This window comes from Pipistrellus hanaki (assembly GCF_964339955.1).
Source record: "Pipistrellus hanaki genome assembly, chromosome: 4".
In the NCBI taxonomy this organism is placed as follows: Eukaryota; Metazoa; Chordata; class Mammalia; order Chiroptera; family Vespertilionidae; genus Pipistrellus; species Pipistrellus hanaki.
The window spans coordinates 30,464,406-30,488,353 of record NC_140506.1 but is presented as its reverse complement, the minus strand read 5'-3'; the positions used below and the strand labels follow the sequence as shown (position 1 = coordinate 30,488,353).

The following is a 23,948-nucleotide window of genomic DNA, read 5'->3' as shown; positions in this document are numbered from 1 at the left end:
TTTCCCCGGCTGCTGGCACCGGCTTCCCTCTGGCACCTGGACCCGGGTTTCTCTTGCAGCCCTGGCTTCGTCCAGAAAGATGTCCAATCTAATTAGCATATTATACTTTTATTATTATAAATTACTATTTTTTAATCCTCACCCGAGGATATTTTTATTTTTATTTTTAGAAAGAGAGGAAGAGACACAGAGAAAGAGAGAGAGAGAGAGAACACACACATCAATCGGTTGTGTCCCATATGTGCCCCAACTGGGGATGGAACACACAACCTAGGTATGTGCCCTGATGGGGAATCAAACCCACAACCTTTTGGTGTATGGACGACACTCCAACCGAGTGGCCCAGTTATTTTAAACTCCCAGTAATTACATGGTGGAAGATTGTTTATAATATAATGTTGAGGACCCAAAAGATCAATCAGAGTTGCAGTGGTCCTTGGTATTTAGGCAAAATTTGACCAGGGGCATTCAATTCACCCTTGGAGACTCTTCTGAATTCATCCTTCAAAGGTATTTGTTACCCCACAAGCCTGTGTCCAATCACTGACACTATGAAGGCATCGTGTACCAACATATCTAATCACCATAATAACATCAGTAATATATAAAAAGCTATCATTCAGATTTACTTTTAACATATAAATATTGGTAAGAATTCTAGGTACAACATGGATATTTTAAAAATTCCTTTTGAGCTTTACCTGTTATAATTCTAACAGTATGTTTTTTATAAAGTATATATATTGTTGGAAGACCAAAATGGTACAAAAATTAATGATTTCTGAGTGCTGCCGATTCATAAAAAAAACAATAATTAAGAATTTTCAGCTGAAACTGGTTTGGCTCAGTGGATAGAGTGTCAGTCTGCAGACTGAAGGGTCCCAGGTTTGATTCTGGTCAAGGGCATGTACATTGGTTGTGGGCACATCCCCAGAACTCTCATCAATGTTTCTAGCTCTCTATTCCTCTCCCTTCCTCTCTGTAAAAAAAATCAATATATATTAAAAAAAAAAAAAAAAAAAGAATTTTCGAAGTTAATATGGAAATAGTTTAATACATATAAAACATATATCGAGAGAGTACAGTAGTTAATTTGGGAAGCATAGAATATATATTTTTCACAAGCAGTAAAGTCTTCCAAAACACACAGTAAAACCAATCATAAATCACCTTCAATTAAAATATAAGAATATGAAAGTCTTTAAGATAAAACGAGGTACCCAAAGCCTCACTGAGAAGCTGAGTGTATTTAGTGAGCAAATGTACAAAACAATATCCACAGGGCAATCATGCAGTTGGCAGTGCTGCAGAATTCCTGTTCTCAACACATCATTTGAAATCTACCACAATTAAAAAAAAAAAATAAACTCACAGACATAATGTAAACATTTTAAGTAACTTCTTCAAAAAATATATCTGGCAAACTTCTGAGTTCTCTTGGAGAAATGACTAAAGCTGAAGAACTGCTTACATATTCCTTTCCTTTTTTATTCAGTATCATAGTACACTTAGTATACAAAGCAAGAAACAACCCAGAGATCTCACTAACAACTCAACAATAACCGTTGTTTCACTCAATATTTTCCCTTTAGCTACTAAGTAATTTTATTCAGTTTTAGCACTGAATAAATTCCTAAGCAATACCCCTGAGAATTTTGTCCAGAAGTAGCACTTTTCTGTCATGCATTCTAGTCTGATGAAACTGTTTTCCCTTACAATCTCTCAAACTTTCTACTCCCTATGCCTAAAAACTTTTGGTTACTTTTGTACATGGGTTTTTCGTTAATTTTAACTTTTATCCTCACACCTGTCAAATGTTTCTATCTGGTTAATTTTCTCTGTTAAGAACTTTCATATCTTGTCTCTCAAAATTGTGTTTATCTTTACCCAATTTCATACTTTAAAAAATTCAGAGAATACATTAATTTTCACATTTTATTCTTGATGAAATATAAGACTATGGACAGTATGACTGGTGAGAACTTACCACTTCTGTGAATTCATTACTTCCCAAATCCAATCTTTCCAGCTGGGTCAGTCTATTCATGGTTCTGTGCACAATGGATTAATAAAGAATTAAGTATACAAAATATCAATTACATGGAAGCTTTCAAAAGAATAGTGTAAAACATTCTTATGTAATCTCTACTTATGTATAGTTTTCATATGTTGACAAAATAAAAATAGTTTTCTAAGAAAAGGAAGTCGTCATACAGTTATGTCTCACTTAATGACGGGAATATGTTCTGAGAAATGTTAGATGATTTGGCCATTATTTGAACATCACAGAGTATTCTTACACAAATCTAGATAGTTATGCCTACTACACCTACAGGCTATATAGTACAGCCTAGTGCTCCTAGGCTACAGCCTATACAGCAAGTTACTGTATGAATACTCTAGGTAGCTGGAGCACTATGGTATTTCTAAACATAGAAAAAGTTACAGTAAAAATACAGTATGAAAGAAAATGTGCATGTGCAATTCTATCATGGCTGGAAATTTAACATATTAGAAACAGTAATTAGTAAATAAACTAACAAATGTTTTTCTGGCTTTTTAGTAAAAAAATATAAAACACATATCATACTTGTAATGTCACTGTGTTATGAACCTAACATTACTTTTCCTCAATGCTTTCATTTTAAATATGCCATTGTATCAATTCTAATTAAATTCATCTCACAAAAGCAATTTTTCTCAATGCTGCTTTATTTAACTTAGATTTACTGATGTCTGTTTTCAGATACTATGAGGTACTACATTTCACTTCCCTTACTCTTATCTGTCTTTGTCCCAGGAAATCTATAAGCCAGTTCTAGTTTGCTTCATAACAAAGCAAAAGGTGTTTCCAGGATCTTTCTCAAGAAAGATTAGAAGCTATGATATTTAACTCCTTGGTCCATAATACTGTTATCAGGTGGACATTTCAGAAAAGTAAAGAGGGGCTGTGACAAGATAACCGAAAATTCACTTGTACCAATTAATCATATCAACAAGGGGAGGTTACAAAAGAAGGAACAAAAAGAGAAGCAATGCATTAGAAATGACATCCTTAGAAAGTTGTTTTAAAACTGATTTAGGAAAATGTGAATGCACATATATTCAATAAAAAGAGGAAATATAATGTCAGGTCCTAAAATACATAATGTCAAGTTGTAGCTAGCTACTACTGGCAATTTTGGTCCTACTCCTCCTCCTCAAAAATCTACCTAAGACACACAATTTTATTTTTATTACATTTTCTTTTCATTTAAGATCCAGCTTCCCACTTCAAGAAGAAAGTAGAAACAATATCCCTCAAATTTCCTCATATTTACCTCTAAAATTCTTTTGTGTTTAACTCATTTTTATCTTCTCTTCTGTCTCAAAGGAAAAGTCACATCCTTTGTGTTACTGGTACATGCCCTCCACTATTAAGATGGTATTAAGTTTCCCTTGACTATGAATCTAAAACAGCTTTCCCACTGCTCTGACATTTGATGTGAGTTTGTAAAGCTTCCAAGGTTCTCATCATAAGTCATAAATAAACAAACAGAAAATGATTATATTTGCAAATTTGAAGCTAAGGAGTTAAAATTCACTGAGTTAAAATCAGTAAAGTCCTTATGATCAGATAGATCATATTAACTGTAGGATATTTCAGTAATTAAATTACATTTTGAGTATTCAAACCTTTTAGAAAAAAGTCCAAGTTTTGAATTAAGGATAGAATAACAATACCAAATATGTAACATATTTAAACCTTAGTCTAATTCCCACTTTAATTTATACTCACAACTTTAATTCCCACTTAATTTATAATCACAACTATCACTATAAAAATGCCAATCATTCTTGCACTAAACAATTACTGAATACATGATGTCTTTTGTGAATCAAAACTAGATATGCTCATCCGGCTGGCGTGGCTCAGTGGTTGAGCATCGACCTATGAACCAGGAGGTCACAGTTCAATTCCCAGTCAAGGGCACATGCCCAGGTTGTGGGCTCAGTCCCCAGGGGCGGTTGTGCAGGAGTCAGCCCATCAATGATTCTCTTTCATCATTGATGTTTCTATCTCTCTGTCCCTCTCTTCCTCTCTGAAATCATTAAAATATATATATATTAAAAAAAAAACCTAGTTATGCTCTTTGCCCTCAGATTATAGTCATGGGGGTTAGGGGAAGGAAGAAGCTATAAGTACATGAGCACAAGATACATATTTACATATGCTGGTCAGGTAAGAAGGGAATGAAATGTATAAAAATAAATGGGACTAGTGTGGTAAAAGTCATATAACAATTAAGTAAACATGGTGCCCGGAAGTTGAGTAAACAGAACAACTAATTCCTAGGAAACTGGAGATACTTCTCTGAAGAGGTGACAATTAACTTTGACAAACAAATTGTAACAGGAGACAACAAAATTTTCTTTTATATAGAGGGGCAGATAATACTTTAATCTTTACATGTAATTTCTGTCACAACTACTTCTCTCTACCACTGCAGAGCAAAAGCAGCCATACGCAATATGTACAATAAATGAAAGTGGTTCCAATGAACTTTATTAAAAAAAAGTAGCAATGAATTCAGGATGTTTTAGGACATTTCTACAATAAATGAGCAGACTGCACAGTGTATTTTGAATTTGTAGATCTGTTTATCTTATTTGCTCTTGGACTGCCATCTCTTCTTGATGTTTGCTTACCAGTAGGGGGCCCTCACCTCATTTCTCATTTATAATAGACTGGAAAACCAGATAGGCTTTTAGAACTATAGTTATCAGACTTCACATGAAGACCCTTTGAATTTCTCTAGTGAGTACCATGTAAGAGTTCTGGTATAAGAATTGGGACTTTTATTTGGGACTCAAGCGGGTTTTACATTCTTATTACTTTGACTTTTGTCACACAAGACTGTGTTCCAGAGACTATATAGATGCCAAATATAGATGCACAGATTTTTACACTGACCACAACTAATATAAATATGACCACAAATGCCAGTCTTTTAAAATAATTTGCACTTGCATTTCAGATATTAAAAAGTAAATATTTCTGTAAGGACCTAATTAAAAATTCTAAATTAAATTTTACAAAGTATAGCACCTCTACTTACTTTGGCAACATTTTCAACTGGTTTTCTCTAAGTTCTAGTATTTGGAGTTTAGTTAATCTGCAAAACAAAGAAAACAAATCAAGTATCTGTGACAAAGACAAAGAATTAACAAGTTAATATCATACTCTGAAGTTTTAAAGCAATCAATATTTATTGTGTAATTACAATATGCAGAATACTGTATTAAAAATTACACAGGAATACCAACTAATAAAAGGCTATTTCTGCTCTTCAGAATTATTGGAGGGGGAGGGGAATAAATACTTCCAGACATATTCACAGCACAAAGTGACTGTCCCTAAATTCCAAACCTAGAGCACTCTATGCCTATGAAAATACCTACCAAAATTATTAAGAATCTCTGAATAATAATTCAACTCCAGAGCTTGGCTCAGAGAGAAAACTATAAGGGAACACAAGGAGACATGGAAAAGGAGATATCTTCCAACACTACTAAGATGCATTTCCCAATAAATTTAGAGGGAAAATAATTAGATTAGGTGGTACAGAGTTACTAATTAATGCTACAAAGCAATGTTACATAGTATATAAATATATCAAATGAACATGTTGTATACCTTAAACTTCCACAACGTTATGTGTCAAATATATTTCAATAAAAATAAAAATGGTCCAAATGTCAGATACAGAAGAGGAATCCAACAAGCATATAACCTTTATCTTTATGTGCAGAAACACATGCAAATATGTTTATGTATATAAATATATGGAGCATGACAATGTAGTCATTGGGCTGCAACACTACCCAGAACTATTTTTTTCTTTACTGAAATACCAGAAGCCCGGTGCATGACATTTGTGCACTGGTGTGTGTGTGTGTGTGTGTGTGTGTGTGTGTGTGTGTGTGAGTGTGTGAGAGAAGGGGTCTTTCAGCCCCGCCTGCACCCTCTTGCAGTCCAGGCTCCTGTCACCTCCACTGTTCACTAGCTGTGAGCCCAGCTTCTGGTTGAGCGGCGCTCTCCTGGTAGGATGCACTGACTACCAGGGGACAGCTCCTGTGCTGAGCGTCTGCCCCTGGTTGTCAGTGTGTCATAGTGACCGGTCACTCCGCCATTTGGTCGATTTGCACATTAACCTTTTATTATATACTAGTGGCCCGGTGAACGAAATTCGTGCACGAGGTGAGGTGGGAGGGTGCCCCTGAGCCTGGCTTGCACCCTTTCCAATCTGGGACCCCTTGAAGGATGTCCTACTGCTGGTTTACAGGGATCAGGGACTACCGGCTCCTAACCACTCACCTGCCTGCCTGATTGCCTAATAGCCACTAACCACTCTGCCTGCTAGCCTGCTTGCTCCAAACTCCCCCTCACCGCCAGCCTGCTTGCCCCCAAATGCCCCCCTGCCAGCCTGCTCACCAACTGCCCCCCCTTGCCAGTGTGCTTGCCCCCAAATGCCCCCCCCCCGCCAGCCTGCTTAACCCCAACTGCCCCACCAGCCTGATCACCCCCAACTGCCCCCTGTGCCAGTGGGCACATCCCCAACTGCCCCCTGCTGGCCTGCTCACTCCAAACTGCCCCTCCCCCCGTCCTGATCCCCTCCAACTGACCCCTATTGACATCCTGCTCAGCCCCCCTACTGATCTGCTTACCCCCAATGACTGCCCCCCACCAGCCTGATCACCCACAACTGCCCTCCCCTCTTGCTCTCTAACTGCCTCTACCTCGGCCCCACCACCATGCTTTGTCCAGAAGGTATTTTGTAAGATCTCCCAGTCTAATTAGCATATTACCTTTTTATTAGAACAGTGGTCGGCAAACTCATTAGTAAATAGAGCCAAATATCAACAGTACAAGAATTGAAATTTCTTTTGAGAGCCGAAAACCAACTTCTGTGCATGGACCACGAAGTTTCACTTGCACTGTACCTGTGTGCCCACACGTGGTATTTTGTGGAAGAGCCACACTCAAGGGGCCAAAGGGCAGCATGTGGCTCGTGAGCTGCAGTTTGCTGAGCACTGGCATAGAAAGAGGCCTGGTGCACGGGTGGGGGCCAACTGGTTTTCCCTGAAGGGTGTCCCAGATCAGGGTGGGGTTCCCTTGGAGTGTGGGGCGGCCTGGGCAAGGGGCCTGTGGTGGTTTACAGGCCTGTCACGCCCCCATGGGGTGAGGATCCCCGTTGGGGGGGGTCGTGGCCAGCCTGGGTGATGGGCTGAGGACTGCTTTCAAGCTGGCCACACCCCCTTTAGGGTAGGGATTCCCGCTGGGGTGCCTGGCCAGCGTAGGTGAGGCCAGCCTGGGTGAAGGGCTGTTTGTAGGCTGGCCAAGCCCCCCAGAGGGGACCCTCACCCCATGGGGGTGTGGCCAGCCTCGGTGAGGGACTGATGGCTGTTTGCAGGCTGGCCACACACCTTGGTGACCCAAGCCCCCAGCTCCTCCTGTTTTGTTTTGCTTTTTTCCCCAGCGCCTCCTTGAGTGGAGGCCAGGGCCAGCTGGAAGGAGATATCTGGGATTTATTGATCTTCTATAATTGAAATAAAAAATTTTTTTAAAAAAATATATTTTATTGATTTTCCAGAGAGAAGAAGGAAGAGGGATAGAGAGCTAGAAACGTCAATGAGAGAGAAACATCGACCAGCTGACTCTTGCACATCTTCTATAATTGAAATAAAAAATTTTTAAAAAAAAAATATATTTTATTGATTTTCCAGAGAGAAGAAGGAAGAGGGATAGAGAGCTAGAAACGTCGATGAGAGAGAAACATCGACCAGCTGACTCTTGCACACCCCCTACTGGGGATGTGTCCCACAACCAACGTACATGCCCTTGACCGGAATCGAACCCGGGACCCTTCAGGCCCCAAGCTGACGCTCTATCCACTGAGCCAAACTGGTTTCGGCTATAATTGAAATTCTGTAGCCTTGAGCAGAGGCCAGGGCCGGTCAGGGCAGGTGGGAAACTTTGCTTCCTTCATCACCAGGAGGAAACCTGCTTATTCCAGCTCCATGACTGCTATCATATTTGTTAATTTGCATACTCGCTCCAGATTGGCTGGTGGTTGTAGCAGAGGTATGGTCAATTTTGCATGTTTCTCGTTTTATTAGTGGAGGATAAGTGACATTATCATAGTTTCAGGTATACAATGTAATGATTTTATCTTTGTATATATTGCAAAATGGTCACCACAATAAGTTTAGTTAAAATTCATCACCATACATAATCACAAATTCTTTTCTTGTGATGAGAACTTTTAAGATCTACTCTCATGCCCTGCTGATGTGCTCAATAGTTAGAGCATCAGCCTGAAGACCAAAGGGTTTCCAGTTGGATTCATGGTTAAAGGCAATGGTTAAAGGCACATACCTGACTTGTGACTTACTCCCTGGTCTGGTTAGGGTGCGTGCAGGAGGCACTGATTCATTGATCGATATTTCTCTCTATCCCCTTCCCTCCCTCCCTTCCATATTCCCTTTCTCTCTCTCTCTCTCTCTCTCTCTCTCTCTCTCTCTCTCTCTTTAAAAAAAAAATATATTTTATTGATTTTTTTAGAGAGGAAGAGAGAGAGATAGAGAGCTAGAAACATCAATGAGAGAGAATCATTGATCAGCTGCCACTTGCACACCCCCTACAAAGGATGTGCCCACAACCAAGGTACATGCCCTTGACTGGAATCGAACCTGGGACCTTTCAGTCCACAGGCCGACGCTCTATCTATTGAGCTAAACCGATTTCAGCTCTTCCATTCTCTCTTAAAAAAAAAAAAAAAAACATCAAAGGGAAAAATATCCTCAGGTGAGGATTAACAAAAAAAAGAAAAAAAAAAAGATCTACTCTATTCACAATTTTCAAATATACAATACAGTAATTACTAAATATAGTCATCACACTGTATATTATTCACCATGACTTATCTGTTAGTTACAATGTGCACAATTGAATATTAACTGAAAGTCTTTACCTTTTTATCACCTTCACCCACACATACCTACAGGAACCACCAATCTGTTATCTATAAGCTTGGAGGTTTGGGATTTTTTTAAAGTTTCCACAAATAAGTGAAATCATATGATATTTTTCTTTAATTTTAGACAAAAAAAAGAAGACTCTAAAATTAACATGTAGTTGGCTAGCAGTTTCTCTAGCAATTAATTTAAAAATTATAATTTGATTTATAGTAGTGATTCATCTTCTCTTTTAAAAAAATTACCGCGGAACTATAAAACATTTAGTTATTGGGGGGAGGAGGAAACAATGTGGTAGAATACCCAGAAACACATTTTTTTTCTTTAGAATTTTAATTCTAGTGAGAAGACATAAACCAATAATCAGATGATTTTAAAGTATGATAAATGCTAAGAATGAAGCAGTTATTTCAAATATGCAGAAATTATCCCATTTAAACTCTATTTTTGCATACTTTACATTTTTAAAATATATTTTTATGGATTTCAGAGACTAAGGGAAGGGAGAGAGAGAAAAAAAATCAATGATGAGAATCATTGATTGGTTGCCTCCGACACGCCCCACACTGGGGATTGAGCCTGCAACCCAGGCATATGCTCTGATTAGGAATCAAACTGTAGGTTCAAAGGTCAATGCTCAACTACTGACCCACATTGGCCAGGATATTTTTGCATATTTTAAAAAACAATTCAAGTTTCACATTACTCTTCATTTTAAATATTTCACTGTTTATTGCTAACTTGGAAAAAATAAATTCAAAGTCAAAATAAGTTCTGAAGAAACTAAAAACCACAATGCTTAAAAATAATTACAAAAGAGCCTATGAAACTATAATTAACAGTATTACTAAAGCAATTTGTAGTCTTAAAAACTTTACATAAGCTCACAAGAAAAGGTTTTAGAAAAAACTGTAATTTACCTGCCAAAATTAGCTGGCAAGAACTCAAGAAAAGCATCATTCAGATACAACTGAGTTAGGTTTAACAGCTGAGAAAATCCATCGGGAAGCCTATACAAAATATACCAGAATTTAAGTTAAATTCACATATACAATTTCAATCTCTTATTAAAATCTACAAATCTGTCTAACCAACACACATTCTTAACAGATAATAGTCCCCTCTTTACTTTTTCAAGTGATCCTGAAATTGAAATTTGCCTTTTGTAATAACTTACCTGTTTCAAAGCTTGTATCTCTATCTCTGTTAAAGGGTAGTAAGGCAATATTTGTCTTTAAGATAAAATCTGCACAAAATTGTCAGCTATGAATGAGCCACAATACACAGAATTTAAGACATAATTATGACATCTGTAGGCACTCTTAAAATTCTCCTTGGCTAACATCAATTCAAAGGACTAGATAAGGAATTCTAAACCTTGACAGTATTGACGGTTGGAGCTCGATAATTCTTTGTTGTGAGAAGCTGTCATCTGCACTACTGGATATTCTGTACTGTTGGATATTTAGCTCTACACACTAGAAGCCAGGAGAGTGGCACCACAGGCTATGAAAACCCAAAATGTCTCCAGAATTTACCAAATAAACCTTTAGGGCAAAATCATCCCCATTTGATAACTACAGGTTTAGATCATTTTCAGTTTCAACATTAACCCCCAAATAATCAAATATCCTATAATTTTATAATTAGCACAAAAAATTATATAAAAGCTCAATGACATCTTAAAGCCCTATGAAAATTTCTTAAGTATTAGCTTTAATTTGTATTCCCTATGACTTACAAAAGAAATCACAGATCTAGAACTTGATGCAAGAGCAATATTTTCATATGAGGATAAAACAATCTTTATATGTTTGTCCTGGATTTTATCAAGTACAAAACTTTCTTGAAGTAGATTCATCAGTCTTTGACTCATCTTCCTTCTCTCCTAGGTCACATTCCTCCATCTTCCACAGCAAGTAAAGAAATGGTATTTAAAAAAAAACTCATTAAGTACATTACTATACTATGTGAAAGCTGGTTTCAACTTTCAATTAGCAATCCTAGCCTATGTTTCATTTCACTCTGCTCGTCTTTTGCTTCACCACTCTATTTTTACAAAATTTAACAGCATTGGCACCAGGAAAGTGTTCTGTGGTTAGCCATCACCATCATAAAAGAATGTATATGACCTCTGGTATATAGTTTTCCTACTTTTTGTTGTATTTCCCTCTTTGACCTTTCAGCTTACTACTTTCAAAAGACTGAGTGTGCCACACATTTGATTTGCAGGTGAAGGAAGACATTCTTATCTTGTGCCAGCAACAATGAGTGAGGAGATCTGAATTCTAATCACATTTTAGACATTAACCATCTGTAAAATCTGGAGCAAAACACTTGCATTATCTGTCTGAATGTCAATTTTACCTTTGCAAAATATGGGGCTAGAAAGATTTAAAATATTCCATTTTAATCTAAAACAAATTTTATATAGATTTAAGACTAATACTAAAAGTTCATTTCAATATAGAGAGTAACATTCTATTACTATTTCATAGTTGTATATTAAACTACTATTCATGTTTTGATAGTAATTTACAAAAGTAACTTATAATTCAACAGAGAAGAACTTACTTGGAAATAGGGTTTACACTGGCCTCCACAATTGTTAAAACTTTACAATTTTTTATATTCTCTGGGAACTCTTGTATTCCTAAAAAATGAACAAATAATTATCAAATTAAAAGAATCTATTACATGAAACCAGTCTAAACAATTTTTAAGTTCCAAGTAAATTCCCATATCAGAAAGATTTAAGCATAATTTTCAACCTTTATCAACTGATAGCACACATGAACTAATTACTTAAATTTTGCAGCACACACAAAAATGTTTTTTTGCTGATGTGTCAAAAAATAGATATAATTTTGATTCATTCACACCAGATGGCTATTGTGTTGGCTGTTGTCATTTTTTTATTTGACATCCAAGGGAAAAGAGATCAGTGCCCTTGACTAGTAAGGTATTGCTTGTTTTAAAAATTCTTGTGGTACAACATTTTAAAATAGCTTATCTAAGCTATTCTTTCTAGTTTCTCTGCCCTATAATTCTTGGCTTTTTATTCAGTGTGCACATACAGGAAGAATTAATAACTATATAGTGTTCAGTTCTTTTATCTCCCCCTCCCCACAAGCTTTCTCCACCCCACTTTGATATGTTTTAATCATTATTCTCATTAGTCTTCTCAAGAAGATAGGCCTTTTGGATGCATCAGATAATTGTTTTAACACCAGTTGCTATTTGCAAAAGCTTAGGATAGCAGCTTGGCCAACTTTTCATTGCTTTAAAAAGATAACAACAAACCAAAACTTCATAGAGACAAAAGGAAAAAGCAAATTACTAGAAAGACTCATAAATTAACACTCCAGTTTTATCACAGAATACAAAAGATAATAAAAATGATTTCCTTAAGAAATAATGACGAATAATAATAATACCTTAAATTTATATACTTCCTATACATAGACTGGTCCAAAATGTGGTTAGCAGTTTCATGAGACAGGCAGGAAAATGGCAATATTGATAATATATACTCGAGGTCGGCAAACTACAGCTTGTGAGCCACATGCGGCTCTTTGGCCCCTTGAGTGTGGCTCTTCCACAAAATACCATGGCCTGGGCGAGTCTATTTTGAAGAAGTGGCGTTAGAAGAAGTTTAAGTTTAAAAAATTTGGCTCTCAAAAGCAATTTCAATTTTTGTACTGTTGATATTTGGCTCTGTTGACTAATGAGTTTGCCACCCACTGACCTATACTAATAAAAGCCCAGATGGCCCTAGTGCCCTTGCATGATGCCATCACAAGATGGCTGCCCCCATGTTGTAACAAGATAGCCACCTCCACATCATCATAAGATGGCCACCACAAGAGGGCCACCAGGGGAGGGCAGTTGTGGGCAATCGGGCCTGCAGGGGCAGGCAGTTGGAGGGACCAGGCCTGCAGGGGAGGGTAGTTGGGGGTGACCAGGATGGCCGGGGAGGGCAGTTCGGGGAGACCAGGCTGGCAGGAAGTGGTTAGGAGGTGATCAGGCAGGCAGAATGGTTAGGGGCAATGAGGCAGGCAAGCAAGTGAGTGGTTATGAGCTAGCAGTCCCAGATTAGAGAGGGTGCAGGGTGGGTTGAGGGACACCCTCCCCCCCCTCTGTGCACGAATTTCATGTATCGGGCCTCTAGTATAATATATAGACTAATTGAGAATTAGATTACTTCCCCAATATAATGGAAACAATAAACTGAGAGGTAATGATTAGAGTCCAAGTCTTGTTCTTAGAAAAGGGTTTTAATCACTGAAACATACTACCTGGCCAATTGAAAAATACTGTACTATGCAAAAGACTAGAAACTAAGAAAATATAAAAGCAAAGATCTTAAAACAATAGCTTTTAAATAAATACAGCTTTTGGAAACACAGATCGAGTATGCCACAATGTTTCCTGCCTTCTTCCAAGCAGGGCATACAGCTAATGAATATGAAAACAATATCCAGAATATTGAGATATACTAGAATATTATTAGACTGAACTGATATGAACACCTAAAATGAGAAAACACAAGAGCTTAGATGTAAGATTACAACATCTTATTCAAGATTTAACATGATTAAATGTTACAATACAGAAAAATTTAAGGGGTAATTCAAACTTCTCACTCAGAACATGTGAAACTCTCATGCATCTCTAAAATCAGTGGTCATCTGAATCCTAAAATTTTAAAATATATTTTATTGATTTTTAACAGAGAGAAAGGGAGAGAGATAGAGAGCTAGAAACGTCGATGAGAGAGAAACATTGACCAGCTGCCTCTTGCACACCCCCTACCGGGGGATGTGCCCGCAACCAAGGTACATGCCCTTGACCGGAATCGAACCTGGGACCTTTCAGTCCGCAGACTGACGCTCTACCACTGAGCCAAACCGGCTTTGGCTGAATCCTAAAATTTTAAATTATTTAAAAATCTGATGAATGATCTTTCAATTATTAACTTTCCTCTCTCTTTTTTCTTTTACTATGATAATACGTGGAATGACGTATTTAATATGTCATTATTTATTTAATAATAAACCACCAGCATTTGTTATGTGGTGGTTTATTATTTATATTGGACTATACTATTCTATCCCTCACTAATTCTGCATAGAGCCCTCCCTGTGTTTACCATTTTTCATTAGCAATTATTTCTTGACCATCTACTATGTGCCAGTATTCTAGAAGTCAGGAAAAGAAAGTACCAGAATAACATTCTAATAATTCCTCCTATGCTTCTAGACCTTTCTTAACATTGTTAGTTCTAGAATGTTTTTGTGCTACTACTTCCTGCTGCATATTCTTTTATTTTTAGTTTAAATCTCTTCTCTTTAATTATTTTATTCATTTTTAATTTTTAAAATACTTTAATTGAATTAATTGGAGTGACATTGGTTAATAAAATGATATAAGTTTCAGGGGTACAATTCTATAATACATCATCTACACATTGTATTGTGTGTTCACCACTTCAAGTGATATGTATTATTCTAATTCCCAGTTTTACTTATCTAGTTACCATGCTAAAGAGCTAGTGATTATTACAGGGCTCCACAATTAGACTCGTTTTCTTTCAAGCCGGGTAGGGACATTCTATCAATATATGTACATGAATGCTAATTGATAATCATTCATTTAAATACATGGAGTAGAGACAGAATTATTCAGTTAATGTTGTCTGGATGAAAAAAAAAAATGAATCCATAATAGCTTCCTCCCATTGTATATTACAAAGCTCCCTTTGGCTTTTAGGACTGTCCTAGGTACCTGCCTCCTAATTCTGTTGTACAGGGAATAATGGCAATTTAAATACAAATAACTAAGTTTATATTTTTCCTTCTTATATCTCCTAAATCATCGATAGTGCCAGAAAACAGGCAATAAAAACTCTCTACTTGACCAAATTTTAGTCAGGCTCCTCTGAGCACTTTTTTTTTTTTTTTTTAAATTCCCACCTACAGAGGCAGGAGAGGCTCCTGATACTGTCGCTGTGCTAGCCAGCCATGAGCCTGGCTTTTGGCTGAGAGTGCTTCTCCTGTGGGAGCGCACTGACTACCAGGGGTAGCTCCTGCACTGAGCGTTTTCCCCCTGGTGGTCAGTGCTCATCATAGCGACTGGTCGTTCTACTGTTTGGTCTATTTGCATATTAGCCTTTTATTGACTGAGTATTAAATGTTCACTGAAGTCTTGTATCTTTGGGTAGAGCATTTAGAATTTATCCTTATTACATTTCCTTTTTTCATAAATTATAAATACATGCTCATTCTAAAATTTTTAAGTGTCTATTTTTCTCTCATTCCAAGGTAAGCACTTAACATTTTGGAATAGATCTTTCACTCTCTTCAATGTATACTAAACTAAAGAAGATTATACAGGAGAACAATGACCATGTCCTTTTTACATCTCATCATTAATTGTATTTCCAGCTTTTAATAAAGTATTTGGTACAGAGTGGTCTCTCAATAAATTAAATAATTTGTTCAAGTTCAATTCATATATAATGCTGCACAATTTTTTTCCTTTATACTAAATCGTTCTTGTCAGTAATGATGCAGCTACATTACATCCATTCTTATGGATATATGTATTGTAACTGTGTAATCAACAACATAGTTGTTACTAGTTTCTCATCATTACAAACAACAAGGCAATGAATATAAATAAATATATAAATTTAAGGATATATGAATATGTACATACATGTATCCCAGCATTTAAATTAAAAGGACATTTTAATTTTCTTATACTTTAAAAAAATGTACTTTTTTTTTTTTTATTTCAGAGAGGAAGGGAGAGAGAGAGAGAGATAGAAACATCAATGATGAAAAGAATCACTGATCAGCTGCCTCCTGCACACCTGCCACTGGGGATCAAGCCCACAACCCGGGCATGTGCTTCATGGTTCATAGGTCCATGTTCAACCACTGAGCCATGCTGGCCAGGCTCATTTTTAAAAAAAAATATATATATTATTGATTTTTTACAGAGAGGGAGAGGGATAGAGAGCTAGAAACATCGATGAGAGAGAAACATCGATCAGCTGCCTCTTGCATACCCCCTACTGGGGATGTGCCCACAACCAATGTACATGCCCCTGACTGGAATGGAACCTGGGACCTTTCAGTCCCCAGGCTGACACTCTGTCCACTGAGCCAAACCGGTTTCGGCCAGGCTCATTTTCTTTATACTTATTCTCTACTTTCCTTTAAGCTCTCATAGGTCACTTATATAAATTTTATATATGCGAAAACTAAAACAATAATACATTATTATAATGACTTTTCAATTTTGTATTTTTATTTGTTAAAACACAATATAAATCTTAATAATATAACATGCTCCCAAGTACAAAAACTTAGGGTGGGGTAGGGAATCTTACCATTCTTGCTGACATCCAGTTCCCTGAGATTAATGAGATTTGCAATAGATGCTGGTAATGTTGTTAAATCATTGTCTGGCAAACTCAGTTTGTGTAGAGATTGACAGTTAAAAAGTTGCTATTAAAACAAGGGAAGAAAGGACTTTGATCATTTCTTAAGTTTCCTTAATTTTTCATTTATTAACCTTTATACAAATAAACAGTATTATTAAAAGTGAATCAGTTTAGTATACCTATACAAATACCAAGAAAGATCTTATTATTTTATGCTCTTATAAATCTGAACACAAATCAACCTACTCAAAATGATTTACATCCTAACACTTCTACCTTGAGCAAAATGCACTAAGTGAGAATATGGTTGTATTCTCTATTGAGGTAGTAAAAAAATAAGTGGCTATAAAATATTGTAAATTTTGGAACTTGTATTTCAACACCCTTATTCCAAAATGAAAGGTTGCATAAATTAAATTTAAGTAAGTGCAATCAACTTAAAATTTACTCAAAATATAGAATTCTGGTATGGGAGGACAAATAAGTATGGGGGCAAATATATTGTTATGCTAAAATCACAATTAAATGTGACCTAAAAATATATTTACCGAAAGAAATAGGTAAGTGGGCCACTTCTAAGTTCCACACAAAAAAACAACAAAAACTTGTATTGTGCACAGATTTTTAGGGCATTGCAAATACTCTGTATGAAACCATAATAATGGATATATGACATTCATTATACCTATGTCCAAACCCACAAAATAGGTAACATTAAGAGTGAAAACTAATGTAAACTACATACTTTAGGTGATTATGATTTTTCAACGCAGACTCCTCAATTAAACAAATGTACCATTTTGGTGGGAGATGTTGATAATGGTGGAGGCATGTGTGAGGACAGAGTAGGTATATGGGAAATCTGTATACCTTCCTGTTAATATTGTTGTGGTTAAAAAACTGTTATAACAAAGTAAAGTCGTTTAGAAAAACAGAATGGCATTATGAATAAGCCCTATTTAAGAAGGGCATTCTTCCAAAAATGAAAAATGGTAAGTATAAGTGATTCAGTTATTTGCACTATCATAACAAGCCTCTCTCTTTTCAACAATCCCTAGATTGATACCCCACTGGTGGTGATTAGAGAAAGAAACTAATCTTAGTCTTCCACATCCTCTAGGAGAATTGGCTAAGAAAGATAAATTATTTGCTGAAGAACAACATGGAAAAAGTACATTACACAGCACTTGATCACAACATAGGGAAATAATTCATGAACATGCAACCTACAACATTTTTTGAAAAATGTTTTATTAATTTCAGAGAGGAAAGGAGAGGGAGAGAAACATCAATGAAACAGCTAACTCATGCACACTGGGGATCGAGACAACAACCCTGCCATGTTCCCTGTTCGGAACCAAACCAACTGATTTATGGGTTGACACTCAACCACTGAGTCACACCAGCTGGGAAACTCACAACCTTTAATATTTTAACCATAGCTATATATGATTTCTTTATAAGACAACCTAGAATGGCAATGGATTTTAAAATGTTCTGTTTTACTAATGGCCACTGAAATACAAGCCTTCCTTTTTCAAAACTGCCACCCAGTAGGTATACACACAGACACAAATCTAAAATTTTGCATGTAACAATGGATACATACAACACACTCTATTTTCTATTCCATTAGTTAGCATTGCTGTTAAAATATAAAATGCCTGATTAAATTAGGTCTCAGGTAAATAATAACTTTTTAGTAAAAGTATGTCCTATATATTGCATAAGACACACTTACAATAAAAAATTATTTATCATTTATCTGTAAATTGCTTAACTGGGTGTGCTATGTTTTTATTTTCTAAATTTGCCAGTAAAAATCATAGCTTATTATTTAGAAATGCACACATATTAAATTGACTTTTAAGCCACTCATGTGTCTACCAACAGTTAGAAAAGTACTGTTGTTTGGGTGGCAAATGGTTCTAACAATTAAATTAAAGCTATTGCAGCTTTTGCATTTAAAAAAGAAGAAGAATTGAGTAGAGAATAAAGAGGATTAAGATTTAAGGGAAAAAGTAGTCACAAAAAGTTTTAATCAAGTAGATAAGATGAGACATTTCATGGCAACAATCCAACTTCTCCTTCTAGTTGTTTCTACATTTCAGAAATATTAAGTCCTCCAAAACCTTTCCAAACAAACTGAAATGAGGTAAACAAAATGCTATCTCTAAGAAGCTGTTTAACAACTAAATTAAAATGTAACAAACAAAAATGCCAATTTATCCCCAATGATAATAATGTAGGATAGATGTTTTCAATTCTTAGTCTATTATAGTTAAATTTATTGGCTGCAGAAATTGTGTAGTCTTATTGTCTATCTTAGTGGCTAGAACAAAACTGAAATTAAATACAAAATGTTAAATACAAAATACAAAAAGGTGTATATTACCACACCTTCAGTTATTTACACAACGACTCAAGCAGTTAACATAAAGAGACAGAGGTTAAAAATTCTATTTTTAAAATGGATGGGCCTGGCTGGAGTGGCTCAGTTGGTTGAGTGGCATCCGGTGCATCAAAAGGTTGCTGGTTCGATTCCTGGTCAGGGCCCCTATCTAGATTTCAGGTTTGATCACTAGTTTGGGAGCATATGGAAGGCAAGTGATCAATGTTTCTCTTTCACATATATACATACATGTATCTATCTATCTGTCTGTCTGTCTGTCCATTCATCCACCCACCTATCACCTCTCCCTTCCTCTAAGTATGTCCTTGACTGAGGAATATATTATATATATATATATATATATATATATATATATATATATATATATATATATATATATATATAGTGCAGCATACCCTAAGATAAAATTAAACAAACAAACAAAAAAAATGGAAACAGTGCACACAAATACAGGGTGTCCCCAAAAAAGTATACACATTTCAATAGCTGAGCTCAATTTTGAAAATGAAATGTACTTTAATAAACACTGCCTTTATAATTATTGTCTGCATATATTTTTAGGGGGTACCTTATACAACTGCAGCATTATAGCAACATTGGGAATATCATATTTCTAGGTATAAAAATAACAAGGCAATCCTTTAAAGACAGTATGAACGTACCTTTGGAAGCTCTTCAATTTGATTAGCATCTAAATAGAGCTCCTCCAAAGTTTTTTCAAAAGTAAAAATCTCTTTGGGAACCTGTTCCAAACTGCAATGAGAATAATCAAGAGTAGTGACAGTCTCCTCTTCCCCTCGTAGGCATCGGCAGGGTACCAACCGCACAAACAAACTTCGTTTTGTAGTCATTTTTAGACACTGCAATATTCAAATAACAATAAATTTAGTTAAAACATACATATTAACAAAAAGAAAAACATACATATTAAAACAATTTTTCAAAACAAATTATGCATTTATCACAATTTATGTATCACAGATAAATACCTCCTCACCTACGTTCAATGAAATGCATTTAACATTGCTGTATTATACAATTTATATATATTACATTCAAATTAAATTCAAGCACTTCTGGCCCTGGCCATGTAGCTCAGTTGGTTAGAGTGCCATCTCAATATTTTTGGGTTCGATGTCCAGTCAGGGCACATACAAGAGGCAACCAATGAATGCAGAATAAGTAGAACAACGAACCCATGCCTGTTTGTCTGTCTGTCTGTCTCTCCACTCCCCATTTTTCTCTCTTAAAGAAATACACACTAAAATCAGTTTCTTTGGGTCTTTGTCTCTATATGAAGGCTCACATGCCATTTATAACTTATCTATAAATAATAAAAGCGGAATATAAGCTAATTAGACTGGATGGCCGAACAGCAAAATGACCATCTGAACTACCTTCAGGATGAAGCCAGGGCTATGAGGACCGAGGCCCTTGTAACAATTTTGGGCTTTAGGCCTCTAGTATTACATAAATGTGTATGCTTTTCTCCTGTTAATCTGTCTTTGTTAGTTTAATTTTCAGATGCAGCCAGGGACCCAGAGATAGTTAAGGAAAATTTTCTCTTCCCTTACTCTATGATATCAAACATCAAATGTTCTATAAAATCTTTGTCTCATGGGGATCATGACTATAATTAATAATACTGTACTGCATTTTTAAAGTTGCTAAGAGAATAGATCTTAAAAGTTCTCACCGCAGGAAAAAGTATTTGTAACTATGTGTGGTGATGGATGTTAACTTTATTGTGGTAATCATTTTGCAATATACAAAATATCAAATCATTACATTCTACACCTCAAATTAACATGTCAATTATACTAAATAAATAGAGTAATAAAAATCTTGTCAACAAATATTCAGTAAAGTTTACTGAATGCTATTGCAAATCATGAATAGATCATGTCCCAGACATATGTTCAGAAACTGCAGAAGTCAGTAGAGACAATTAACTCAGAAAAGGAATTAGATGCATAGCTCTAGGAATCTACAAAAAGAGTTTATATCTCAAATGAAAACTTTCTGTGAACAGAGGCTATGAAGAGAACAGTTTATACTTCAGATTGAATACAGTGGGCCTTGAGCCAATTAAAAAATGAACCCAATTCAGCAGACTAAATACTGCTGATTGAAAATAAGGGAACCTTAATTATTGAGGGTAGAGGAGGAAATAAGTGAGTGACAATACACAAAGAGATCCACCATTACACAATATAGTAAGAAAGCAAACCAAAGAGAGAAAACCTTGCCTGGTCTGAACAGGAAGTGATCAACATGGGGACTACTAATTAGAACTTTAGTGTTGTGATAAGCAAGAGTCACTTCATAAATCAGACAACATGGTAGATGAAAAAATTTTCTAATCAAATGAAGAGGAATGATCCAAGAAAAAAAGGCATAATAATAAGCCAAAACACTTTCTTTTTCTTCCCCCAAAACACTTTATAACAACAACAAAAATTAAAGCCACTTACCACTTGGCTGAATTTATCTCCCTGCTGTTTCTTAATTGAGCCAACATTCTATGAAAACAAACAAACAAAAATTAACTCAAAAATTAGATCTTTATGACTCTAAGGAACATATTTTTAAATTTCTTATTTACCTCAAAATGTAAAATAAAATTCTCAAAAATTCACCAGTGTAAACTGACACATGTAAACTTGCTAACTTCCAAATAAATGGCTAACTTTTCTTCTTTAAAATACATTTTATTGATTTTTTACAGAGAGGAAGGGAGAGGAATAGAGAGTTCGAAACATCGACTAGCTGCCTCCTGCACACCTCCTGCTGGGGATGTGCCTACAACAACAGTACATGCCCTTGACTGGAATCGAACCTGGGACCCTTCAGTCTGCAGGTCAATGCTTTATCCGCTGAGCTCAACCAGTTAGGGCTAAATGACTAACTTTTCAGTCAGTCATTGGATTATTCTTAATTCATTTGTAAGCTATCTAGAGTCTTGCTCTATAGCAAATAACAAATATCTCTCAACCTACCATTATAATCCCATTTATATGAACTTACTGAGAAATGATCAAGTTTTTCCAAGCAAATAAATGCTAATAATCAATTATATAGAAATTTAGTAGTTTTTGATGGTTTTATTTGGCAGAAGGTATTAGTTGCTTATCAGATTCTATTTCTCCTTTCCAGTTTTTCCTTCTCTCAGGCTGGTAATGGAGACCACTAAATACCCACTTTTAAGCTTTCCAAGGTTGGAAAGGCAATGAATGGATAACAATTAAGACCAATGACATACACTCAGAAGTTTGCTTTGGAGGTGGAATGAGGAGGGTTGGTTATTAAAAAAAAATTTTTTTTAAATGTGCTTTCTATATCCAGGACTAGATGTGAATGTAATGTCTATCATACAACCATCATCTTAAAACCATAAAAGTCAGCAAAAGCAAGAGGATTTATACCAAATCAATAAGTCTGACAGTGTAGAAGCACAAAACCAGCTATGGAGTTTCTAATAGCACTGCTGTTAAAATTAGCTGAAGCAATGCTAACTACTATATAATTCTGGATTTCTTAGTTTGTAAAAAAAAAAAACAAAAACAAAAACAAAAAACAAAATTTCTATTTGCTTAAACCATTGCTAAATTTTCTATACATGTAACCAACATATTCCAAAATGAGATAACCTGAAACCCAAAACAATGGCATTAAAAAGCATATACATCATAATCTTTCTTAAGATTTCAGAGATATTAATAAATGTGTTTTGAAGTTTTATAGAATAACTCTAATGTAACAGAGTATTTGTCTCTATGCTAAGTAGTTTTTAGGACTACTAAGCTGTTTAATCTTCTCCACAAATTCTATAGTACATGCCACAAACAATACCTTTGTATGTAGCAAGCAAAGGATGGCCACTAAATTTGTCATTCTACATATTCCCACTTATGTGATAGCCTGGTAGAATGGAACTGCTAATAAAACTGAGATGGACTACCATGGAAGGAGCATGTTGGAGAGGAGATGAGAGGAGCTTGTGCTTTGAAACATTAGTGTAAAACACCTGACATGTCTTAGTGGGATCCTGAGTGGACAGTTGGATATGGGTGTTCAGAGATGGAGGAAAGAGATCCAAGCTGAGGATATAGATTTGGAAGTCATCTGCTTACAGATGATATTTAAAGCAATAAAATTAGGTGAAAGCATCAAGAGCATAAATGTAGAAAGAAAAAAGATAGTTTTAAGAAGTTATCAGCTACTAGTATGTTAATGAGAATTACCACTGTATAGTAATGCAAAAGTTATTATCTTGACAAGATCATTTATTGTGGAGTGGTGGAGACCAAACGGTCTGGAAGGGATTCAAGAAGTAAGAACAGCATAACTTGACATAACAGATATGGACAACTCAGGCTGTTTGGCTAAGGAGGACATTAGAAAAATAGAGCAGCAGTGAGGGAAGAATGAGTCACAACAATGGTTCTGTAGGCAGATGGAAATAATCTAGTTAACGAAAGAGAAGAGCCCATTGAAATTTTTTTATAAAGCAATTTAGGCAACAATTCACACAGTCCTAGCAAAATCTCTCACCAATAAAAAAGCTGCTCATGAGAAGGAAAACAGAAACCTGGGGTGCAATGGTGGAACTAACTGAATAAAATTCATGTAGAGTATTTTATATTACCACACCTTCTAAGAGATTCTGATTTAGGAGGAATATAATAAAACCGTAATATGCAAATCGATAGAATGGCAGAATGACCGGTCGCTATGATGTGCACTGACTACCAGGGGAGCACCGCTCAGCCAGAAGCCAAGCTGAGGAACCCCCACCCCCAGTGCACGAATGTTGTGCACCAGACCTCTAATTAGATATACAACTCAAGATTCTTCCCCCACCCTCAAAACTCAAGATTCTTTGAAAATTGCTCAAAGTAGAAGAAAATCTTCAGAAATCTCCATGTCAGTTTCAAAAGAATGACATCATTTGTAGAACAAGAGAGCCTATTTTTACAGAAAACAATTTTTCATTCCACTATCCTATATAATAAAAGGCTAATATGTAGCCAAAACCGGTTTGGCTCAGTGGACAGAGTGTCA

At 35.9% G+C, this 23,948-nt stretch overlaps 1 protein-coding gene across 16 annotated transcripts in view; it reads right to left on the bottom strand.

The window, feature by feature from the left end:
- Positions 1–23,948, bottom strand: part of ERBIN (erbb2 interacting protein) — a 96,020-nt gene that overhangs the window by 44,435 nt on the left and 27,637 nt on the right. For all 16 annotated transcript variants that reach the window (XM_084880800.1, XM_084880801.1, XM_084880804.1 and 13 more), the window contains exons 2-8: positions 21,359–21,406; positions 19,547–19,744; positions 16,418–16,535; positions 11,593–11,671; positions 9,939–10,028; positions 5,100–5,156; positions 1,988–2,051 (exon numbers count right to left, since the gene is read on the bottom strand). In XM_084880800.1, coding sequence (XP_084736926.1) covers positions 1,988–2,051; positions 5,100–5,156; positions 9,939–10,028; positions 11,593–11,671; positions 16,418–16,535; positions 19,547–19,735 — 597 coding nt within the window. In that variant the 5' untranslated portion in view covers positions 19,736–19,744; positions 21,359–21,406. The remainder of the gene's footprint in view (positions 1–1,987; positions 2,052–5,099; positions 5,157–9,938; positions 10,029–11,592; positions 11,672–16,417; positions 16,536–19,546; positions 19,745–21,358; positions 21,407–23,948) is intronic.